At 50.7% G+C, this 23,397-nt stretch overlaps 1 protein-coding gene across 4 annotated transcripts in view; it reads right to left on the reverse strand.

The window, feature by feature from the left end:
- SRGAP3 (SLIT-ROBO Rho GTPase activating protein 3) overlaps positions 1-23,397 on the reverse strand; it is a 286,222-nt gene that overhangs the window by 112,120 nt on the left and 150,705 nt on the right. For all 4 annotated transcript variants that reach the window (XM_004702263.2, XM_004702262.2, XM_045289778.1 and 1 more), the window contains exon 3: positions 10,927-11,089. In XM_004702263.2, coding sequence (XP_004702320.1) covers positions 10,927-11,089 — 163 coding nt within the window. The remainder of the gene's footprint in view (positions 1-10,926; positions 11,090-23,397) is intronic.

Genomic DNA, 23,397 nt, shown 5'->3' on the forward strand with positions numbered 1-23,397 from the left:
TATGATTGTTCTTGACCTACTGTGTTAGAGCACTAATGCGTGTTTTAGGGGTACTCCTGCAGGGTGCAGATGGTTCACATGTTCAGCTGCAAAGAAAACATTGGAGGCTAAGTCTACCCAAAGGTACCATGGAAGAAAGGCTTACTAGCGACGTACAGAGACTCCGCCATTGGAAACCCTCCGGGGCACAGTTCCACATTAACACACAGGGGTCGCCGTGAGTCAGGGCTAGCTGGATGGCACCTGTTTTCCTCACTGGTTACAGGTTTGTTGAATGACTGAGGGATGCCTGATGCTGACGAGCTCAGCAGGCTGTATTGGCGGTGATGGGTCATGACTTCATCTCCCTAGGAGACTGTGGGGATGGGCTGAAGGCAGTTTGCCTACTTTCTCTCTCTCTCTCTTTCCCTCCCTCCCTGCCTCCCTCTCTCTGCAGATCTCAGAGCTGGACCCTCCAGCATGCAAACCCTCACTTTCTCTTCAAGCGCAAAATAAATAAGCTTGGCTTTGAATCCAAGGCCATGGCTGCTTTTGATCTCAGTTACAAAGCAAGGCAATTACTGGACAAAAACAGCACCGATTTATCTATGAAATTCGAGGGGCATTTTCGAGGCGGGAGCGAAAACCCTCATCAGGACCAAGCCCTTGTTGCCACACAATGAGCCAACGGCTGCTTTCAAACACAAGCCTCCCCAAAGCTCTCTCTTCTCTGGGAAGGTCTTACCTCATTAGCGCTTCCTCCCTTGCCCTGCTGCTTCCAACCGGCACATTCACATCACGGCCTGGCAAGTAATTGAATTCTGCAGGCATCAGAGCGCGGAACAATGGATGGCTATTGTCAGGGAAGCTGACGAACAGAGCCACGCTGAGAATGGAAGGGGCTTCAATGCCCTGGATCAGTAACAGGGGCGGGAAGGAAGAGCAAGCAGGATTTGGCCAGAAGCTCCCAGCTGGTGCCCCACATAGGCTAGTGGCCTTGGACGCAAACCCAGTCTGCAAACTGGGTCTGGGTCCAGCCAATCTGCCACTGAATCAGAGGTGAGTCTCGGTTACCTCAGGTGTGAACAGGGAGGTGAGGCAAGGGAAGTCATTCTCCAAGTGTCGTCTCTAAACCAGCAGCAGCCTCTGAGAACTTGTCAGAAGTGCACATTCTCAGGCCCCACCCCAGAGCTACTGAGTCAGAAACTGTGGGGGTGGGTTCAGCCCTCGGAGTTTTTCAAAGGTCCCTGGGTGACTTGGATGCATGCTCCAATCAGAGAACCCCCCACCTCTACCATTGTTTCCCAGGGCTGCAGGCAAGAGAACTGGGAGATTATTCTCTGGGAGAGTAAGCGACTCTTGTCTGCGATTTGTCAAAGAGCCTTGGGAATGATAGACGCTATGCCCCAGGAAGGAGGGGGAAGGGCAATTAAAAATCAAAATCAGTAACCAAACCAACACTCCCATCTTGCCATGGGGCAGTTTGAGGCCCAGTGGTGTGTGTTTCAAGGTGAGACCACACCCTCAAATGCATAAAAGGTCAGGGAGGTCAAAGACAGGGGCAAAGTGGACTTACCATGCAGGTCAGTGGTCCTCAATCTCCCTAATACCACAACCCTTTGATACAGTGCCTCATGTGGTGGTGGCCCCCAACCATCAAATTACTTTTGTTGTGCTACTTCATCACTGTAATCTTGCTACTGCCATCATCATGTAAATATCTGCTATGCAGGATATATTTTCATTGCTACAAATGGAACATAATTAAAGCATAGTGATTCATCACTAAAACAGTATGTAATTATATATTGTGAAATATTTCTTTCTAATGACAAATAAATGAAATGTTGTCTTGAAGCATGGTCTAGTACAGGTAACGGTCTTCACGCAGGGTACTCGTAGGTGGGCGTATCTGCATGTGGGCAGACCCGCCTGGAGATGGATAGAGGAGTCGTGTCTCGGATCCTAAGACCTTCAGAAAGATGCGTTTTCTGATGGTCTTAGGCGACCCCTGTGAAAGTTCGTTCGACCCCCAAAGGGGTCACGACCCACAGGTTGAGAACCGCTGCCCTCGGCAGAGGGGCAGTGGATGCGATGCTTTCGTTGTTGCTCCTGTTAGGGGCCATCAAGTTGTCTCCAACATGTGGCGATCTTTTGGTATATAACCTAATAAAATGCCGCCTGGCCACATGCCATCGTCTTGGTGTCTGGTACGTGGAGTCCACTGGGGTGTGACCATTGTGTCCACCCATCTCCTGGAGGGTTTCCCTCACTGTCACTGACCCTGTACTTCACCAAACGTGCGATCCTTCCCAGTAATCGGTCTTTCGGGATTGGACGTGACCAGAGCAAGTGAGCGGAAAGCTGGCTGTTTACCTTCTCCGAGACACTCTGGTTCTATTTCTTCTGAGACTCACACGTCAGACTGCTGGCCGTCCACGGTATATTCTGGAAGGTCTAGCAGCTACTCAGCTCCAGCTGAATTCTGCTACGTCTGAGCCAAGTGATTTTTTTTCAAGAGAAACACAAAATCCGGGCTTGGACATGAAATCTCTACATTTAAAATAGCATCTCCGTTTTCCTTAGCGTACTGAGAGTGGGGCAGATGGCACACCACTGCTTTGCAGCCTGTCTTCTGAGATGTCCTTGACTTCCACCATAATGCACTCTTCCAGGTCTTTCTCCCTGGTGGTGGTACTTACATCATTTCATGTCAACTTGGTAAATAGAGTGAATGGGGTGGCATTTAGCCTGTCAACCCACTTACAGCCTGATCATGCCTCCTAGTGGGTGTGACCTTCTCATGAGGGTTCTGGACCCTCCTCTCTTTCTCTCTGGAGGCGGGCCACACACATTCTCTCTTTCTGCTTCACCTTCCTTTAAGGAGCCACATGGAGACTGTCACCAGCACTGAGATGCTTCCATCGCCACTGGATCCACAACACTTTTCACCCACCGGCCTATGATTGTCCTGTATCCAGCATCACTGTGATAATGGCTATGTGAGTCTGAAAGGAATTTATGAACAAGTATTGGACAGATGAGCTAATATCGGACTTATGGACTTGCTCTGGACTGGGCTGGGATGTTTTCTCTATATTCAATTGCTATTTGATATAAAGCTCTCTCCTACACATATATGAGTGTCCCTGGATTTGTTTCTCTAGTCAGCCCGGCCTATCACTCTGGTCTTTCTCTGAATGTGGAACTTAACAACCTCTTTTTCCCCACTTGACAGCCTCTTATTCATCCTACAATACCCAACCCAAGGATCACCTCCTCTGTGAATTCATTCTCAATTCTCTTCCTACTTTCTACCTCTCAGCTGAGAAGGTTGTAAAGAATCAAGCTCAAGATAAAAGAATCAGCATATCGAAGAGAAAGGAAACTTGGAGAAATTAAAAACTGGCTTTTCTCACAGAGAAACAATTAGGACCACTTGGGAAAGTTACCATAGTTCTGCTTGAAACATCACACACATGAGGACAATGGTCTTATTTGACTAGAGTCTAATAAGGTTTTAAAGGGGTGACTACAAAAAAATACAAGTGCAGGATTAAGAGATTTAAAAAACAGTTGGTATGAAAAACACCAAGTGGACAAGGGGCTCAGAATGAGTTGAGCATGCAGTAAGGCTATCATTAAAACCCCAATGTTCTCAGAGGTCTCATACGGGAAATCAAGTGTCCAGGCAGCCCCGAGGGCCGTAGTGATTCAGCAGTAGCGTTCGGACTCAGACGCAGGAGGCCTGGGCTGATTCCCAGCCAGCACCCCTCATGCCCTGCCACTGCTCATTGGCCAGTGGAGGCTCGTGTGTTGCCGTGATACTGAACCACTTTCTGCAGAGCTTCCAAACTAAGACAGACTAGGAAGAAAGGCCTGAAAATATACTTCTGAAAACCAGCCAACGACAAACCGTGGATCACAATGGTCTGACCCTTGACTGATCGTCGGGATGGCGTAGGACGGGGCCGCATTTTGCACTCTTGTGCAGGGGGCCAGGGCCAGCTGGGGTCAGCTAAGAACAATAGGAACAACCGTAGCTACACCTGCTGGATTCTGACCTGCTTGGACTTTGCTCAAATATTCTCATTGGTTTTAGATATTCATGATTTCTTCTTCTTCTTCTATTGTTTTTTAGATATTCATTCCTGCTAGCCAGAGAAGACCTGGAACACTACTACAGGTGAGTGGTACAGGAGAGGGGAAATAGTCAAGTCTTAGAGAACAACTCAGAGGACCTGGGCTGAGTGGCCATAACATCTCTCTTGGAGCAAACAGCAGTTCTCCGTGTGATGTGTCACCATCAAGGGCACTCCGAGGACCTCTGAGTGCAAACAGTTGAATTTCATTTCATCAAGAGTGGTCTTTAGAGAGAATGAGTGTCAGCAGAGGAAGGGAGAAGCCAGCAGAGGAAGGGAACCAGCAGACAAGAGGGTAACTCTCTGTAGACAATGCTAAGAAGACTGGACTCGAGGGCCTATTGGGCATCCTCGTTTTAGATTGCCCCTTGTGGCAGTTCCACAATCTCCTATCAGCGTGAGTGAAGGGGTGGAGCCTAGCCTGTCAATCAGGTCACAGCCAATGAGGCCTCTGTGTGGGCGTGGCCTTCTCCTGAGGATTCTGGGAATTCCTGTCTTCCTCCCTGGAGGCGGGACACACACAGTCTCTCTGCTTCACATTCCTGTTAGCAAGCCCCATGGAGCTATGCTAATGGAGACAGAGCCCTGGAGTTAAAGGAGCCACGTGGAGACCCACGCCAGCGCTGAGATGCTTCCACTGCCACTGGCCTATGATCTTCCTGCATTTGGCATCATTGCATGCGTGGCATGAGTCTGAAGAGGACTTTATAGACTGGTATCAAACATAGGGGCTAATATTAGACTTATGGACTTGATCTGGACTGGGCAGGGGTGCTTTCTTACTATAGAGTTACTCTTTGATATAACGCTCCCTCTTACACACATGAGTGTCTCTGGATTTGTTTCTCTAGTCAACCCGACGAACACACCCCTCCTCTGGGAAAAATCAACTAGCTGCTATGGAACCCACTCTGACTGGGGTGACCTTAGATGTTGGAGCAGAAGTCTTCTCCATAAGCTTTTTGATGGCTGTTTCATTGTTTTTTCAGAAGCAGATATTCAGCCCATTATTCTATTTTTCCTGGGGCCCCACCCTCACCCACTCACAGCCCCACAGTCAGGTGAGATGAGTAGACATCTGGATCCAGGGGTGGATGTGTCCCCAAACCCAGTCAGCCAGAGCACCGTGTCTTCCCGGCCAATGGCCCAGCTTCCGAGAGCACCAGGACCCAGGCTGCGCCCTTCGGAATCCTAGAGGCCCAACTGTGGGGAAAGGTGCACTTCCTGAGGCTGGACTTGAGCTGTCAGGGTCCTCTGCTTATCACCCAGAGGCTGGATGACAAACACCCCACACTCACTCACACACACACCTACACACAAAGGAGCAGGGACTGGGGCCCAAAGTTGCAGAGAGACTGAGATCTAATGACATCATTTGTGTCCCGAAAGCTGGACTTCTCTCTGGAGCGCTGGTAACCTCACCATTGCTCCAAGCCAGTTGAGCCTGGGATCAGTTGCTCTCCACCGCAGAAGGGAAAGTGGAGACTCATGCAAAGGGGCACAAGCAGGCAGACACCCTCGGAGGGCGATGAGAAGCTGGGGGGTGAGGCCGTTGCAGACCAGCACTTTACGGGGTCTCTTGGACCACCCCACAAAGCCTGCCAGAGGGGGATAGTAGTGTGGTCTCGGAAGACCGCCTCATACCTACTCTATGCCAGGCCTGTTGTGGACGCCTGATTCACTGAACTCTGCCAAGCAGACCCCTGAAAGGGTGCTCCTAATCTCTCCATGTCCCAGATGGGACAACGGAGGCTCTGGGAGACTTGCCCAGTGCTCACAGTCAGTGAGAGGCAGTTCAGAAACCGGCTTCGAAAGCTCAGCCATACCGCCTTTTGCTAGTGATGACCACAGGCCCAAATCACCAAGCCTGGGTTCTCCCTGCAGCCCCAACGCTCTGCCTTTGCATCTGTAAAATGAGGGGAGGAAGGCTCTCGGTGCCCACACTGAGCAGAGACGAGCCTCCACAGAGAACAGGATGGGTGCTTTGAGGTCTGCAGGAATGACCTTTTATTGTGGATTAGGTGGGGGTTACATTGCCCAGTCTCAATGTCGCATTCAACAACTTGTGCTACTTAGCAAACCTCCCAATATAGCCTGCCTGCAGGAACGGCTCTTCACCAGAGAGCCCGAGCTCCCTCACGTCTGAGATGACACATAACCGGTTCCAGACAAAGCGGCCACGCTGGGCAAAAGGGGCCAGCCAGGCCCAGGCTCCTGTCCCTGGCGGCCCATGGCGCTGGGCTGCCCTTTGTTCCAGGCGTGGTAACGAGGCTGCCAGGAGCTCAGCTGTAGACATTTTTTTCATTATTTTCCACCCTGTTAACCTCCATCACAAGGCAAGCTGCTGTCAGCCTAAATGAGCACTGAAAAGATTTATCTCGCTTGGCCCAGGGCTCGGCTCAGGAAAAAGACCCTTCATTTCTTAAAGGCCCTGCTGCCCCTCTCTCTATGAGTCCCTCCCACCCAGGGGTGGGGGTGGCGAGGGGTGGGGGGTGGGGGGTGGGTACGGGTTGTGACGGGATCAACGGTCCAAGTCTCCCTTTAGTTGGGTTCTGGAAAGCACAGGGAGATGCTTTCCCCTCTCAGTGTATTTACCTTCCTAATTATGTTTGCTCAGCCGAATATTAAACTTGGATTGCGTTTCTTAAACACAGCCTCGGGAGAGGAGGGAACAAGAAGCCTGCGGTGTGGCAGAAGGGGCTGAGCCCGGCGATGGCAATTTTGCCATCCGTGTAAGCCATCCTCAAAGTGGATAATCCAGGTCCAGACAACGGAGAGATTCAATCTTAAATTAATGTCTCCTCCTCCTCATGCTTGAACCAACCCCAGACACCAAAGCTGTGAAACTGGCACCTGGGACAGGCTGCTCCCTGTGGCCCTCTGAGCACTTGTCAGAGTTCTTCAACTCCACCACCTGCTTTGAAAACCAGTCGCTTCCGGATGAGAGTGCCCATCTGACGTCTCCTGGAAAAGTCTGAAGACCTGGCAACCGGGGCTGCAGAGCTACTGGGTCCAGGAGAAAGGCCAGCCCCCGCCAGTCACTCAGTCACACGCACACACACACAGTCTCCCTACAGTCCCCACCAGCCCCACTGCCACATGCCTTCTGACTCATTGTCACCTTGCTAGCATGGAGTCCTGCATAGGCCACCAAGAGGAGGGAGGGCCCCAAGGGTGTGAGGGAGGCTGGAGGCCAGGTTTGGATGAGGCCGTCAGCACCTTTGGGTCAGGCCTAAATCCCCACAGTCCCTCTGATAATTCAGCACAGTCTCCCTGTTTAGGATCCCTAACCACAACCACCAGTTCCCTTTTTGCTGAACACGTGGCCGGGATCCCCAGGTTACAAGGGTGGGGACGCAGCGATCACTATGGGCCCCGTTACTCTGGGAAGGTGGGTGGTATCACACTGAGGCAGGATGTGAAGTTTGTCATTGAATGTTTTTAATATAAAAAAATAATCATAGATCAAAAATCACAAGCAATAGGCACCTCAGAGAAGAGGAAATGAGCTAGATTATTTTAGGAATAATAAAACCGAAACCAAACCCATCGCCTTCAAGTAGCGTCCAGTTTACAGCTGCCCTGAAGAACAGGGCAGAACTGGACAAACGACAGCGTCCAAAGCGGGATCTGGCCAGCAGCAGACTGCTGGTGGTTTCGAACTGCTGACCTTGTGGTTAGCAACACAACATGTAACCATTATCCCATCAGGGCCCCTTCGAGAAGCCCCCTCACAAATAGTAAAATCCAAGCCCACAGGAGGGAACTGTCTTAGAGCTAGCTTCATGCTGAGTCCTCAGTTGGCAGGCTGCTACGGATGACAGTGAAAGCCCATTTGCAGGGCCCACCCCTGGAGACTCCCCTTGGACCATTGGCCAAGGACGGGAATCGCTTTGCTATCAGACAGTGATTGGAAAGTGGATGGGTGCAGACGTAGTTAGGTTAAAATTTAACATGTTACCATTTGTTCTCCCTTCCGACCCATTTTAAATGTGCTCTAGTCGGTGTGCTTTTCTGCTTTCTTCCCAATTGAGGCTTTTCTCTGTTTCAGTTGGGTATAATTGTTGGGTTTGGGGGTTGGTTTTGTTTTTTGGTTTGTCTTTCTGTACATGAAATCCAGGACGGGTCCAGGCAGTAACTGCTTTGGTCGTTTCTCAGGGTTATGGCCAAGGAGTCGTGGTGGCGCAGTGGTTGCGAGTTGGGCTGCAAACCGCTCCATCGGCAGTTCTAGACCACCAGCCACACGGAGGGAGAAAGACAAGCTTTCTCCTCTTGTAAAGACTCACAGTCTTGGAAACCCGCAAGGGTTTGGGGAGGAAGGTTGTGGGGGGAGGGTGCGGGGAATGTGGAGTCATTGAGGACAAGGAAGAAGAAAACGAGCTGCAGCTGACTGTGGTGATGATCACACAACCTCTGACAGCGGTTCTCAAGCTGGGGGTCGAATGACCCCTTCACAGGGGTCGCCTGACTCATCACGGCAGCAAAACGACAGTGATGAAGTAGCAACGAAAATAATGTGATGGTCGGGGGTCACCACCACACGAGGACCTGCACTAAAGGGTCGCCGCATTAGGAAGGTTGAGAACCACTGCTCTAAGATGATCACACCACTGAGTTGTAAAAATACTAAGAACAATATTCGTCCCTTCTATTCTTGTAGTAGCAGTCACTGCATGCTGACGAAATGCCAGGCACCGTTCTCTAGACTGGTAACCACCCAGGAAGGGGCGTGAGAGTATCTCTATCTCCATTTCCCAAGGGAGGGCACGGAGGCACAGGTAGGTTAAGCTACAAACCAGGAGGCACCCAGCTCACAGTAGAACCAGGAGGAGGAACCGAAGGACTGAAGGCGCTAGAGCCCGAGGCCGTGCCTGAACCCACTTCACAAGAATGTCTGCGTCTTGCACACACCCCGTTTCATTACGTCCTCACACTGCCCCCCGAGAAGTAATGGAGCTAAAGTCCATTTGATAAACCGAGAATGGAAGGTGCACAGAGGCCTTGCCCATTTTACAGATGGGAAAACTGAGGATCACTGAAGCGAGTTGAGTTCTACAAACCTTTACCCAGCACCTCGCAGATGCCAGGCACGAGCCCTGTAGCTCAGGATACAGAGCGCTCTGGGGACAGACAGACGCACTGCTCCCTCCACACTCAAATGGGCAAAACGCTTCAGAGAGCAATTGGGCATGCTATCCAAAAAATAAAAAGCCTGAGAAATGAGCATGCTTTTGTCCCTGGTTACATAAATGAGCCCAAGCTGGTTTCTGTGTTTGGGCCGCAGGCCGATTACTTCTTCACAGTAAGTATCTCACAGCCCTAGAATCAACGTTGCCTCACCGTGACCCGCTGTGGGTTTCAGAGACCATAACTGTCTATGGGAGTAAAATGCCTTGGTTTTCTCCTGAGGAGTGGCTGGTGGTTTTGAACTGCCAACTATGTGGAAGGCCACTGGTTGAAAATTCAATTTTTTAAAGTAGTTTACCCATGATCCAACTAGAAGATTTGTAACCACTTTGGGGGTTCCCTCCTTTACCTACCCTGATAAGAGAAATGGTACCCCACATCTGCTAACCCCAGATAAGAAGAACTCTGTAGGTATCAAGACGCCCAGACGTCTGTCTGGCTGTCCTTCCTCGCTCTCTGACCATTGCCTTCCTGCAGCAGTACACCATGGTTCCCCTGCTTTCCTCCTCCCCCACTGGGCTTCCCGGCCCCCTCTGAGGGTTGCGGGAGCCCTCTACCTCTGGAAGCCGTGTGGCTGTGGGGAATGCCCTCTATAGCAGCTGTGAGCCTGGCCCCATCTCTTCCTCTGTGTTCTTCCTTGGTCAACCCCCAACCCCCTCCAGGTCACTGCCACCCTGACATTCCTCTAGCAGAAGCTGGCATCTAGGAGGATGACAGTGGCTGTGAACTGTGGCATGACACAGAATTATTTTATAAGAGTCAAGCGGTGGGCATAACCAAACTGCTCAACAGCAAGAGATTGGTTTGCCAAGCCGGGGCACACGGACACAACGGAATCAAGGCACCCTGATGGCACAGGGTTAAGCCCTTGAAGGTTCATCCAAAGGCTCGTGGTTCTAAGCCACGGTGGCTCTGTGGGAGAAGTCTACCTGGGGCTCTTCTCTGGAACCTTCTACAGCCCAGAAAACCCTCAGGGCCACCGCCAATAAGGAAACGCCACACTGTGCACTCCAGAAACCAAATCTAAGCTCACTGCTAAGGAGTGGTTCCAAGTCAGAGAGAGCTCGTGTTAGCAGCCTGACACACAGGCCTCCAGGGCTGCCTTTGAACTAGAGTGCTAGGGGCCAGCGGCCAATAATGAAATCAGAGGGACAGTATCCCCTCATTTGGGGAAAACGTATCTGTATACCAGAAAATGCATCAATATAAGAACTCGCAGAAAACTGTGGGCACACATACATTAAAATAATCAATGTCTGGAACACCAAAGTAAGTCTTTCTGAATGGTCATTTGATTTCATGTGTGTGTGTTTGTCTCCATTTTCCACATGTCCTACAATGGACAGGTATTACTTGCATAATTAAGAAATGGTTTTTATTTTGGGGGTGAGGGCTGTGGATGTGGCTGAGGTGTCAGAGCCTTTAAAGGGCATATCCAAGGGTCAGGATGCAGGATCTGGTGTGCCAATCCAGTGCTCAGCCCTTGCGCCCTGTAACCCCTCTGCCACAGTCCTCACCCCGGCCTCACAGACTCCAAACCACATCCTACCCCCGCTGGCAGAGTGCTGTCCTGGCCACCCTCGGGCAGAGATGGGGGCACCGTAGCTCACTTGCTTACCTTTTTGAAGAGCCTGATGACATCCTCACTGATCTGGGAGAGGCGGACGATGACATTGTTCATGAAGATGTCATTGAGGGTGGCATGGTCTCGGCTCTCCCGCCTGGTCTGATGCAGAACGAGATACCAACAGTTCACCGGCGAGAGGAGGTGCTGGTCCTTCCTGCGGAAACCAAAGCAGCCCCGGTTGGCTTCACCCAACAAGTATTGATCACGTTTTAATTGCCCCACACCCCACACCTTGACTCTTTGACCTTCACAGCCTCCCTTCAAGGTCAGATTTAATTCTAACTCATTTCCCAGCTGAGGAACCAAAAGCCACCGGAGGGGGAGTGATCCTCCCAAGGTCACATAATTTGCAGTGTTGAGTCCAAACCCAGGTCTTTGAAGCCGGTCCTATCCCGGTCTCTGCCTCCACTGATGGCAGTTTTTACCACCCACGCCTCTCCCTTCTAGGACAAAGCTGCCTTCCTTGGATTCAGACGCACTAGACCGAGGAGGTCTGAAGCACCAGTGTGGTTTACCAGCAGCCCAGTGGAAAGAACAAAGAGTAGACTCCTCCTTGTTCCTCTTCTTCTGGCCCTTACACTTGGCAGCCCAGCACTTCGCCAACAACCCAACCCAATCAGAAATTACTCAGCATCTGAGTCCTGTGTCCATCCTTGGGGCACACTAAGGTGACCGTGACACAGCCGGTAGCTTGGAGGTCCCCCAGCCAAGTGATTGCAGCAGAAGAAAAGAACCAGAGTGGGCGGTGATACGAGTGTCACTTCCCCTTGAGAAGCTGGACAACGCTCTACTCTCCTGACTCTTCTCTGCGGACCGCCACGTGGTTCCATAGGCTTTTGTGCCAAGTTCTTCCCTCTTGCTTCTCCTTCCACCTGGAATGCCTCCTCCTCTCTCCCCAGGTCTTGGCTTCAGTGACAACTCCTCTTGAGGAGTTGATTGGGGTCTTCAAAAAAGACACGTTCAAGTCTTAGCAATGGTGCGTGTGGGCTTGTTTGGAAGTAGGGTCTTCTAGGATTTCGTCAGTTAACAAGAGATCGCACAGAAGCAGAATAGTCCTTATTCAAAATAACCAGTGTCTTTATAGGAGAAAGAAGGACAGAGAAACAGATGGCCACGTGAAGAGAGAGGCAGAGAATGTTGTAATACATCTACAAGCCAGTGGATGCCAAGGATTGCTAGAGAGAAACAAGAAAGGATCTTTCCCTAAAAGCCTTCACAGAGATCATGGCTTTGTGGGTTTGTGATTTGGGACCTCTAATCCCCCGGAACCGTGGGGGAGTTAATGCCTGTGCTTTTAAGTCATCCAGTTTGTGGGACTTTATCAAGGCAGCCACAGGAGACAAAGACCCTTCTCCAGCAAGGCCTTCTCTGACCACAGGCTACGGGGTCCTCAAAGCGAGGTTCCCAGGCCGCCGCATCAACCTCACTCAGAGACCTGTTGGAAATGCACAGTCTCAGGGTCACCCCAGACCTATTGAACATGAAACTCTGGGTGTACAGTCCAACATCTGTGCTCTAACCAGTCCTTCAGAGGTTCTGATGCACCTGCAGGATTGACAGCCTCTACCTTTTGGGGTTCCACTCCCACGCCACCCTCCTTAGGCTACTATACTATCTTACAGAACAGGGACTGCTTCTGCTTTATTCACCAGTGCCCAACAACTTGCTAGACATACTGTAAATACTGAGGAAGAGAGACCCATGAGCAGAAATCATACTTGTGCTGGATCTTGAAGAATGAATAGGAGTGTTCCAAAGGGACAACGAAACAGACAAAGAGTAGAGGTGTAGGCAAAGGGAACTGCAGGCATAAAGAAAGGGAAATATCTCAGTAGAGCTGGAATTCAGAGTGTGGTAGAACAGGAGGCTGGAGAGATAATAAAGCCTTGGTTGTGGAGGGTATAAAAATGCAAGGCTAAGGATTCTGGGCCATATCCTCCAGGCTGCACTGTGATCTATCTAGATAGCAGTTAGAATCACTTGGGGGATATTTTAAAAACACTGGCTTCATCTAAGACTAATTCATTGATTTTTTTAAAAACACTCTGTAGAAGAATCTAAAAAATGTTGTTATACATGAGTCACCATGAGTCAGGGGCGAATTCCATCGTAGCTAAGGGCAACCACAGACAATTCAAATGTGCAGCCAGGATGGAGAATCCTTGCTTGTGGGTGGTGGGCCAATATGAAATTATTTAAGAAGTATGGGCTAACCATCATGTGGCTTCGAAAGCTCATAGGATGCATCTTATGAATTGATGGACAGTTGGATAGGTAGATGGATGGATAGGTAGGTGGGTGCATGGGTGGATGAATGGATAACTGGATAGGTAGGGGGATGGATGGGTTGATGGATGGATGGATGGATGGATGGATGGATGGATGGATGGATGGATAGGTGGGTGCATGTGTGGAGGGATAGATGGATCAATAGCTAAGTGGATGGTTAGATAGATGGATGGATGGACGGATAGACAGATGGATGGATGTGGGCATATGGCTAGAGGCAGGAGAACCAGTCAGGAGATGATTTTAACCCTGAAGAAGAAACAGTGATGGCAGCAGAGTCAGCCAAGGCTGGGCTTGAAAGGCTGTTCAATGTGAGGACAGATCATCTGAAAGATGGCCTGGGCGTGAAGAGGCCGGAGAGGGGAGCACAGTGGGTGGTGATTCTGAGGTCTACATCTGAGGCAACTGGGTCGGTGCTGAAGACATGAACTTTGATAAGAACTGCCAAGGGAGAAGTAAGTTTGGGCAGGAAATATTCCATGTATCCTAGATTTCACAGTGTCCTAAGTGAGATGGAAATGGAAAGTTAAATGAGGGATGAGATCACTGAACTGTTACCTAAATTACGCCAGGGGCTTGGATCAGCCTGGGTTGCACCAAGTTGAACATCAGCAGGAAATCAAATGGGCAAAATGTATGGAAATCAAAGCAAGAAGAAGTTTCAGAGGGAAGAAAAAAGACAAGAGATCTTGACAAGATGTCAAAGTGCTGGTACAGCATGGGGACAATTAATCAGGTCACCTGGCCAGAGAGGTGCCCTCAGATGGAGGGCAGGGGGAAGAGTCCCTTCCTTACCAGAAACTAGGGGCCAGGAGGTCAGGCAATCTAAGACAGAACAAGGGACAGGGAAGAAAAGGAAGTTACCCCCAAGCCCTCAAGCACATGGCCAATTGAAAGGGACAGCTGCTGGGAAGTCTGAAGGGTTTCATTCATTCATCTGCCTTGGTGTGTATGTGCCCGGTGCCACGGTGTCCCGGGAGCCAGGGCAGACAAAGCCCTACTGCCATAAGCTGTCCCTGGAGCCGGGAGCCACGAGGAATCCGTGAGTCACGATACAGCCTCATAGATGTACTGGTGGACAGGAGGCTGTGGAACAGCCGAGGGGCACTCACCTATGTTTAAAGGTGGGAGGTCAAGCTTCCTGAAGGAGGTATTTGCTGGGCTGAGTAGGAAATGCTGGAATAGGGTCAGATGAAGGAATATGATAAACAAAGGCCCAGACCCAGGCCGAGAGATGCTAGCATGTTGGTTGTTGCCAAATGTGGAGAGGGGAAAGAGGGTTGAGCACGGTGCTCCAGGGTGGGGGCAGAAAGTAAGATTGGAGGACGAGGTGGGCAGTTTGCAAAAGGCTCCAAGTTTCACTGTCCTGAGGTCAGTCAGCAGGGAGCCACTGAAGGGTTTAGAGCAGAGGAGCATAAGGACAGGGCTATAATTGCAGACCCTCACGCTGGCCGCAGCGCAGAAAAGAAGACACTGGCTGGGAGATGCCAGTAAGACTAAGGTGGTGAGCTGACTGAACTTGGAGACTGGCTGGTCGGGGACCAGGACGGGCCATCGGAAGGGAGGAAAGGCATCTGGGACAACTCTCAGATTTTCTAGGTCACGGCCCTTGGGGAGAAGAAGTGGCTTCCACTAAGGTGAGGAGGAGCAGGTATGGAGTGGGGAGAGGAATTTATAGATTGGTATATCAAACATATGGGCTAATATCGGACTTGTGGACTTGATCTGCACTGGCTGGGATGTCTTCCCGGTGTACAATGGCTCTTTGAAATCAAGCTCCTTCTAATACACACATGGTGTCTGGGAATCTGTGGTTCTCGTCTACCTGGACGAACGCACTGTTGCAAGTTGGCTTGGGGGGCCTGGACCGCGTTTTGAGGAAGAGGAGAGAAGTGCGTCAGGACCAGGCAGCAGATGAAAGCCGGTGTGATGAAATAGACACGTGTGGGTATGGGGCTGCGTTTTCTCCCTGGGCCCACCATACCAGCAGTGTGACCTTGGGTAGGTCACTTGCCCCTTGGCCAGGCGTCTCAAATGACATCCTGTCCCCTGAGGACACCCCCAGAAAGCAGCTCTGGGTCGTGCAGTCAGTAGTTCATCCATCCGTATCGACTAGGTCCCAGGGGCAGAGCTGCAAGCAGCCACAGCTCCCACGCCTGTTTGCACAGGGCTTACAGTCTAGGCAGTGGTTCTCAACCTGTGAGTCGTGACCCCTTTGGGGGTCGAACGACCCTTTCCCAGGGGTTGCCCGATTCATAACACTAGCAAGATTACAGCGATGAAGTAGCAATGAAAATAATGTGATGGTTCGGGGTCACCACCACCTGAGGAGCTGTATGAAAGGGCATGAGGAAGGTTGAGAACCACTGGCTAGCGGGAGGGCGGCAGACGTCCTCCATGGACCCACACATGTGTACAGAGCCCCAACTGCAGAAGGCACCGGGCAGGAAAAGGGGCTGGTGCCATGAGGGGCCACCGAGGCGGTATGACCTGATTTGGGGCCACCTAAGGGTCCCAGGGGAAGGACTCATTGGGCTGAGCTCTACAGCAAGAGCTAGAGGGGCCGGCTGGGCGGGGCTGGGAGGGAGCTGCAGGCAGGGGGACGGGGAGGACAGAGGCTCATGGAGGTCCGGTGGGGGGAGTTTTGTTCCTTTAAGGAAAAGCAAGTGGGAGTGGCTGGAGCCCTGGAAGAGGCACAGGGAGTAGGGGAGACTGAGGGGAAGGGGAGGGAGTGGCAGTGGGGCTGGAAAGGGCTGTGGTCTCTTGGACTCCGGTAATGTTTTGTCTGCATCCTTCTGCCATCTGGATCACAGCGGGGCCAAGGAACACCAGGGCCCGAAGGACGCAGCCTTCAAGGCCTGTAGGCTGTGCCTTTCCCCCTTGAAAACGGAACCTCCGGACTTGGGATCCAGCCGCCTTTTGGAGAAAGGACAAAACAAACCCAACCCCGGCGGCCTCCCCTCTAAGGCACCCCGAGTGCTTTCTGTTTTTCCAGTCTCCCATCCAAGTGTCTACCCAGCAGGCGGAAGCTGCTGAGCTAAGACTTAACGTTAGAACGTTCACATATATATTTTCTTTTCTCCTCTTACAGCCAGAAAATAGCAATGAACCTTTCTGGTGAGTCACAGCTTTCCTTCTTTGGCCGCAGAGCTGGGTAAGCGGCTCCAAGAGACCGCAGCAAGAGAAGCAAGCTGTCTGCTAGGTTGGGCGGCTGCGGCCTTGCCAAGCTGGCGAGTCAGGAAAAATGAAATTAGCAGCGAGCGGATGTCTCCAACGTCTCAGCTAGGGGCAGGAAAATCCTGTTCTGCAAACACAGCCATTTCCAGGCCCCTGAAGCCAGGCCCACGCTGCGGATAGACCCAATCCACTGCACGGGCAGTGTGGTCTCTTAGGGAGGAGGCCAGCTCCTGCCGCAGGCACTGTTCCCCAGACACCCAAGCCCCTGCCTCTCGCTCCCTGCTCCCTCTAGAAGGCTCTTGGGTCTTACATTGGGCTAGCACCGGCAGCTGCCTCTGAAGTGGGTCACCCGGTTACGTGCCACAGCAGAAAGGCCTGGATAACTTCTCACTACCTAAGTGCCTCAGTCATGGTGACCCTGCAGAACTGACTCAAGGGCGGTGAGTTGGGTTTGGGTTTGGAAGGGCTGCAAGCAGCATGTAGGACCCACTGAATAAGGTCACCCTGAGTCGGAACAGACTTGACAGCACTGGGTTTGGGCTTTGGGATCACGTAGTGGGTGCCCTGGTGGCCCACTGATTACCCAGGAACTGCTCACCACAGGGTTGGGAGTTCAAGGCCACCAGCCGCTCTGTGGGAGGCTTTCTACTCCCACAAAGAGTTACCGTCTTGGAAACCCACGGGACAGCTCGACCCTGTTCTCTCGAGTCCCTGTAAGTTAGCATCGACTCGGTGGCAGTGAGTTTGGCTTGGGTTTTGGAGACTCGTCTTACAATTCCTGGGTTTGATAAAGACAGGCAGGGTTCAGGATGGTGCAAATGTCAGCCAGCTGCTAACTGGAAGGCTGGTGGTTCAAGTCCACCCAGGGTCTCCTTGGCTTAAAGGCCTGGTGACCGACGCCTGTAGGGCCCAGTCATGAAGCCCCTACAGAGCACAGCTTGGCTCTGGCACATTTTGGGTCTCCAGGCATCAGACAGAAACCTCCTGTCAAAATGATGGAAATACTTCACACTGACAAACAAAAATGCAGCTACATTGGATCCAACTCTGTGAGAGTCTGGGGGGTTGTTAGCCTCAGGCACAGCTGGATCAAGGGGCTCAAAGGATGCCCCCAGTACCTGGTCTTACTTTCCCTACCTCTTGGCTCTGCTTTCCCCTCCCTGTGTTTGCTCCATTCTCGGGCAGAGTCTCTCCCTGACCAGCGAGATCCGAAATGCAAGCAATCCCAATAGTAGGAAAGCGCCATGAGAGGTCCTGAGATTGCAGCTCAGTGAATGGACTTGGGTTCTGCCAGGTCTGGTTGGTCACAGGCTCGCCATGTCTCAGGGTTGATTCCCCAGAGGAAAACCCAGATTTTGTTATCAGAAGAAGGGATGGAGAAGCTCAGCAAACAAGGGTGGCAGATGCCTATTATGTTACGCTGTGTGGGGCCTGGGCTCCCCGAGGAATCGTGTCTGAGTAGAGGGGGAGACGCAAGAGCATTTGTCCTGGGCTTTGACGTACACATCAGCGTTTGCCAGGTGGGAAGGGTGATGAGGCAGGAAAGGCTGTGTGTGAAGGTGTGAAATTGTTCTGGGAATGGGAAGAAGTTCTAGCTGGCTGGGGCAGGGGTGAGGCAGTATACAGGGGAAGAGTAAGCCATTGTGCTAGAAAGGGAGAAGCCAGATCATGCAAGGACTCGTAGGTCGAGGTGGAATGAAGGGTTTGGCTTGACCAATGATGTGATTGATCCCAAGGCAGGGAGGTCAGGCGGGAAGCAGAACAACTGTCTAGATTGGAGGAAAAGCACCTCACTGCCCTCGAGTCCATGTTGACTCATAGTGACCCTACAGGGCAGGGTAGAGCTGGCCCCGCGAGTGTCCAAGACTACAACCATTTACAGGAATAGAAAGCCCCATCTTACTCTCTTAAAGTGCCTGTTGGTTTCAAACAGCCGACCTTGAGATTGCAGCTCAAGGCTTAACCAAGGCTTAATGTGGAGCTTTGGTTCAGGCCAGCTCCAGTACGCATAGGAGAAGAGCTCCCTTTTCCTCCTGAAAACTCGGATGTGGAGTTCAAGGCCAAGTACAAATGTTCCCGTGACGACTCCTCCACCCTGATGCGGAATGAACTATTCATTTACTCATTCCCCTGGAAGCCCATTCCTCACACCTCATCATGGTGCACACAGGGTCCGGTGTCTGGCATCTTATGTGAATTTGCTTCTGACTTGTTGACTATATTCATGGTATCACGATGAAAACTCTGTCTCAGTAGACAACGCTTGGTCAGGCTCATCTTTTCTTCCCCTGCAAAGCCCCCCTTGTCTTCATCCATCTTACAGTGAACGCACCGGGCCCACGGTGTGTTTAGTACTAGACAGAGGAGGGGACCCTGCCTCAAGACTCCTCTGGCCAGTTCTTTCATGGTCAGTGCTGTAACCCTAGAGTAAGACTCACCCTGTCAGACCATCAGACCCCTGGCCTGTCAAACGGGGCTGGTAACACCTTCCCTAACTTCCCTTTCCCTCATCCCCAAGGGTGGGAAGGCCCTTTACAATGTATAAAGTACTAATTTTTTTATATATATATCAGGTTGACATTTATTGGGATTTCATAGCTCTGTGTTTTACTTCTTTTTTATCGTATTATTGGGGGCTCATACAACTCTAATCACAATCCATACATGCATCAATTGTATAAAGCATATTTGTACATTCGTTACCTCATTATTCTCAAAACATTTGCTCTCCACGTAAGCCCCTAATCTTAAAGGTTACTGTTAGCCTATTTGCCTAGTGGAGCCAACTCTAGAGCCTTGTTGTTGTTGCTGCTAGGTGCCATCAAGCTGGTTCTCTGTACAGCAGAGCAAAATACCATCCAGCCCTGCGCCATCTTTACCATAGCTCCTATGCTTGAGCCCACTGCTGCAGCCACTGTGTCAGTCCATCTTGTCAAGGGTCCTCCTCTTTTCCACTGCCCCTTGACTCTACCAAGCATGACGTCCTTCTCCAGGGACTGAGCTCTTCTGATGATATGGCCAAAGTCTGTAAGACAGAGTCTCGCCATCCTTGCCTCTAAGGAGCACTCTGGCTGTACTTCTTCCAAGACAGACGTGTGTGTCCACTTGGCCTCCATGTGCTTCCAATGTTCTTCTCCAGCACCATTCAAATGCATATTCTTCTTTGGTCTGCTTATGGGACGCCCGGCGTTCACACACATATGAGGCAATTGCAAATTCCATGGCTTGGATCAGGCACACCTAGGTCCTCAGAGTAACATCTTTGTTTGTCAACACTCTAGAGAGGTCTTGTACGACAGATTTACCTAACACAATGCGTTTGATCTCTTGACTGCTCCTCCCTGAGTACTGATTGTGGATCCAAGCAAGACCAAACCCTTGATAACTGCAATCATTTCTCCATTTATCATGATGTTACCTATTGGTCCAGTTGGGAGCATTTGGGTCTTCTTGACACTGAGCTGTAGTCCATACGGAAGGCTGCAGTCCTTGATCTTCATCAGCAAGTACATCAAGGCCTCTTCACTTTCAGCAAGCAAGGTTCTGTTCTCTGCATATCACAGCTGCTAACAAACTTTCCTCCTTTCCCGAAGCCACATTCGACTTCATTTCCTCCAGCTTCTCTGATGCTTTGCTCCAGCGCACAGACTGAATAAGTGTGGTGAGAGGACACAACCCTGACGCACACCTGTCCTGATTTAAACCATACCCTGTTCTCTTGTTCTGTTCCCACAACTGCCTCTTGGTCTATGTACAAGTTCTGCTTGAGACCAATGAAGAGTTCTGAAGTTCCCATTCTTTTCAAGGCTATCCATAGTTTGGTATGATACACACAGTGCATCATGCCTTGGCATAGTCCGTAAAGCACAACCATCTTTCCAGTATTCTCTGCTTTCAGTCAAGATCCAGCTGACAAGCCCCAGCCTACGTGTGCTTTTAAAATCCCACTTAGTAGAATGCCTACTCGCCATTTTTAGAACATACACTAAAAATACACGCGTGTATATGTGTATCAAGCATGTATATGCATTCCTCACCGCCATCAAGTCCATTCTGACTCACAGTGACCCTAAATAGGGTTCCCAAGACTGTACATCTTGACAGGAGCAAAAAGCTTCCTCTTGCCCACCAGGAGTGGCTGGCGGGTTTGAACTGCCAACCTGTATGTATGCATGCATCTGCATAAATGAGTCATCCTGGTTTCCTCTTTGGAGATTGTTGAGTGTAGTCCCTGAGGATCCCACCAAACCTGGTGTGGATGCTGGAAAAGAGCCAGACCGAAATGTGAAAGGAGAAACAGGCTGTTCAGAAAAGGTAGCCATCCATGAGGTGTCGAAGGGATCAGGTGTAAGGCATCATCAGAACAAAAAATCTTACCATAGTGAATGATGGGGGGAGTGCAGAGTGGAGATCCAAAGCCCATTAGTAGGCCACTGGAGATCCCCTTGCAGAGGGGTCTCGGGGAGGAGATGAGCCAGTCAGGATGCGATGTAACAATGATGAGAAATACAACCTTCCTCTAGTTCCTAAAGGTTTCCTCCCCGCTCCCACTACCATGACTCAAATTCTATCTTGCAAGACTGGCTAGACCAGAGGAGGTACACTGGTACAGATAGGAACTGAAAATACAGGGAATCCAGGACGGATGAGCCCTATAGGACCAGTGGTGTGAGTGGCAAAACAGGGGGGGTAAAGGGAGAATGGGTAGGAAAGAGGGAACCGATTACATGGAACTGTGTGTGACCTCCTCCCTGGGGGACAGACAACCGAAAAGTGGATGAAGGGAGACGTTGGACAGGGCAAGATATGACAAAATACCAATTTATAAACTATCAAGGGCTCATGTGGGAGGGGGGAGCGGGGAGGGAGGGGAAAAATGAGGACCTAATGTCGGGGGTTTAAATGGAGAGAAAATGTTTTGAGAAATGATGTACAAATACGCTTTACACAATTGATGTGTGTATGGATTGGGATAACAGTTGTATGAGCCCCTAATAAAATGTTAAAAAAAAAAAAAAAGAAACACTAATAAAAAAAATAAAAAAAAAGAAAAGGTAGCCATAGTCATCTCCATGAGCTCCCTTCAGCCGCGCCTCCTGCCCTATGACCCTTCCCAGGGAAGACAAAGGAGGCAGAGTGAGAGATGTCTACGCACCAAGAGGAATTGGCAGGGACTTAGGGGAGAACCTATTGCTGTCTTCGGCATTTCTGACCACCCTGCATACCCTCATACTTAGTATCTCTCTATTAGTTCTCTTTCTTTAACTTAAATAACTATATTCATCGATGGCTGCTCCTACTCTGCAGGAGAAAGATGGGGTTTACTGCTCCCATGCAGAATTCCTGTCTCTGGAAACCCAATCGACCCTGCCCTATGGGGTGGTTATGAGTCAGCATTGACTCATTAACAGTGAGCTTCCTTAAAGAACAGCATGGCTCACAATAAACAGAAGGTAATGGAAAAGGTAAATTAAAGAGAAGGAAAACAGTACTGTTTTCTGGACAGATGCTAAAGACAGAGGTCTGTTCTCTATTTGACGAGAGGAGATTGAAAGGAGATTTTGGCTAAGTTAAAATTAATTAAAAGGTTTTGGCTAAAAGAGATTAGCTAAAACCAAACTCACTGCCATTGGGTTGACCGTGACGCATAGCCACCCTGCAGGACAGAGAACCCCCACCCCCGGTGGGTGTCTGTGAGGAACGGAAACCTCAACTTGCTGCCCACAGAGCAGTGCTTTCAAACTGCTGACCTCCCCACCACCCTTCCACCAGCAGAGCTCCTCAAAAGGTAATCAGAGAGGTGTTAACACATCCAAGCACCAAATGGAGACAATTGGAAAGATCAAAAAAGAAACTGAAAAGAATTCAGTCATGACCGGTTCGTGTGCTTTCTGGAAGCTTCCAGACTAAGACAGACGAGGAGGAAAGGCCGGATGACCTGAACATCAACCGGTGAAAACCCTGTGGATTGTAGCCGGATATTATCGGGCGTGGAGTGGAAAGGTGAATCCTGTGGGCTGGCAGACACTCACAATGCAGTGGCTGTAGCCACAGGTTCAAGAACACCAGCCATCAGGAAGATGGGGTCGGGCCGGCAAATATTTCAGCTGTTGGACCAAAGGCCCCCGGGGTCGGAGCTGACACCACAGCAGCTGAAGCTCTGGAACTGCCTCCCACAATTCGTATATCTGTATGCAGACAAGGACATTTGAAGAGAACACTTGTAGTACGTCAACCTTTTCCTTTATTCATGAAAAACTTGGATAGAGCTTCTATTACATATCAGGCCCAGAAAGGGGGTGAAAGAATGGGAATGGCCCCTTGCTTGGGCAGCTGGCAGAGTGAAGTGGGCAAAACAGGCTTGCGAATGGGCTCATGGCTCAGTCATCTGACCAGAGCCCAAGAGGCACACACAAAGCCGTGTGGGAGGGCACAGTGGAAGCAGCTGACTATGGGCCTGGGGCCACAGCAGGGGCTTCCCAGAGGAGGTGACCTCCATTAGCTGGCCTTTGGGGGAGAAGCGGGACTTGACCAGGAGGACCGGAAGGAAGTCCTGGCACCCACACAGGGAGGATGTGGTCCGGACTGAGGGGTGACCTTCGGGAAATACCCTGCCAGCCCAGAGATCTGAGGGGACATCCCAAAGACATGTAACTCTACACAATTCCATCTGTTGGAGCCAGATCAACTGAGATTCTAATCCTAGCCCTACAGCTTACCGGCTATAGCTGTCTCCCTTGTGGGGAGGTGGGGAGGCTGCTTTTGCAACCGGCTATGTTGAAGGTCAAAGAGGATCATGTGTGTAAATGCTGCAACAGAGCACCTTGGTAAGATGGTAAGGTGGCTGTGGGTGAGCATTTGAAATATCAAATCACCTGCATAGTGCAGGCCCCCAGCCATCAGGCAGAGCCCAGGGAAGATCAGCAGGCCTGCAGAGTCGGCCGTGGTGGGCACAAGGCTTCTCTGGGAATAGTAGGTGCTGGGAATGCAGCCCGA

The sequence above is a fragment of the Echinops telfairi genome, unplaced genomic scaffold (genome assembly GCF_000313985.2).
Source record: "Echinops telfairi isolate 266 unplaced genomic scaffold, ASM31398v2 ScPeMD7_31;HRSCAF=116, whole genome shotgun sequence".
Taxonomy (NCBI): domain Eukaryota; kingdom Metazoa; phylum Chordata; class Mammalia; order Afrosoricida; family Tenrecidae; genus Echinops; species Echinops telfairi.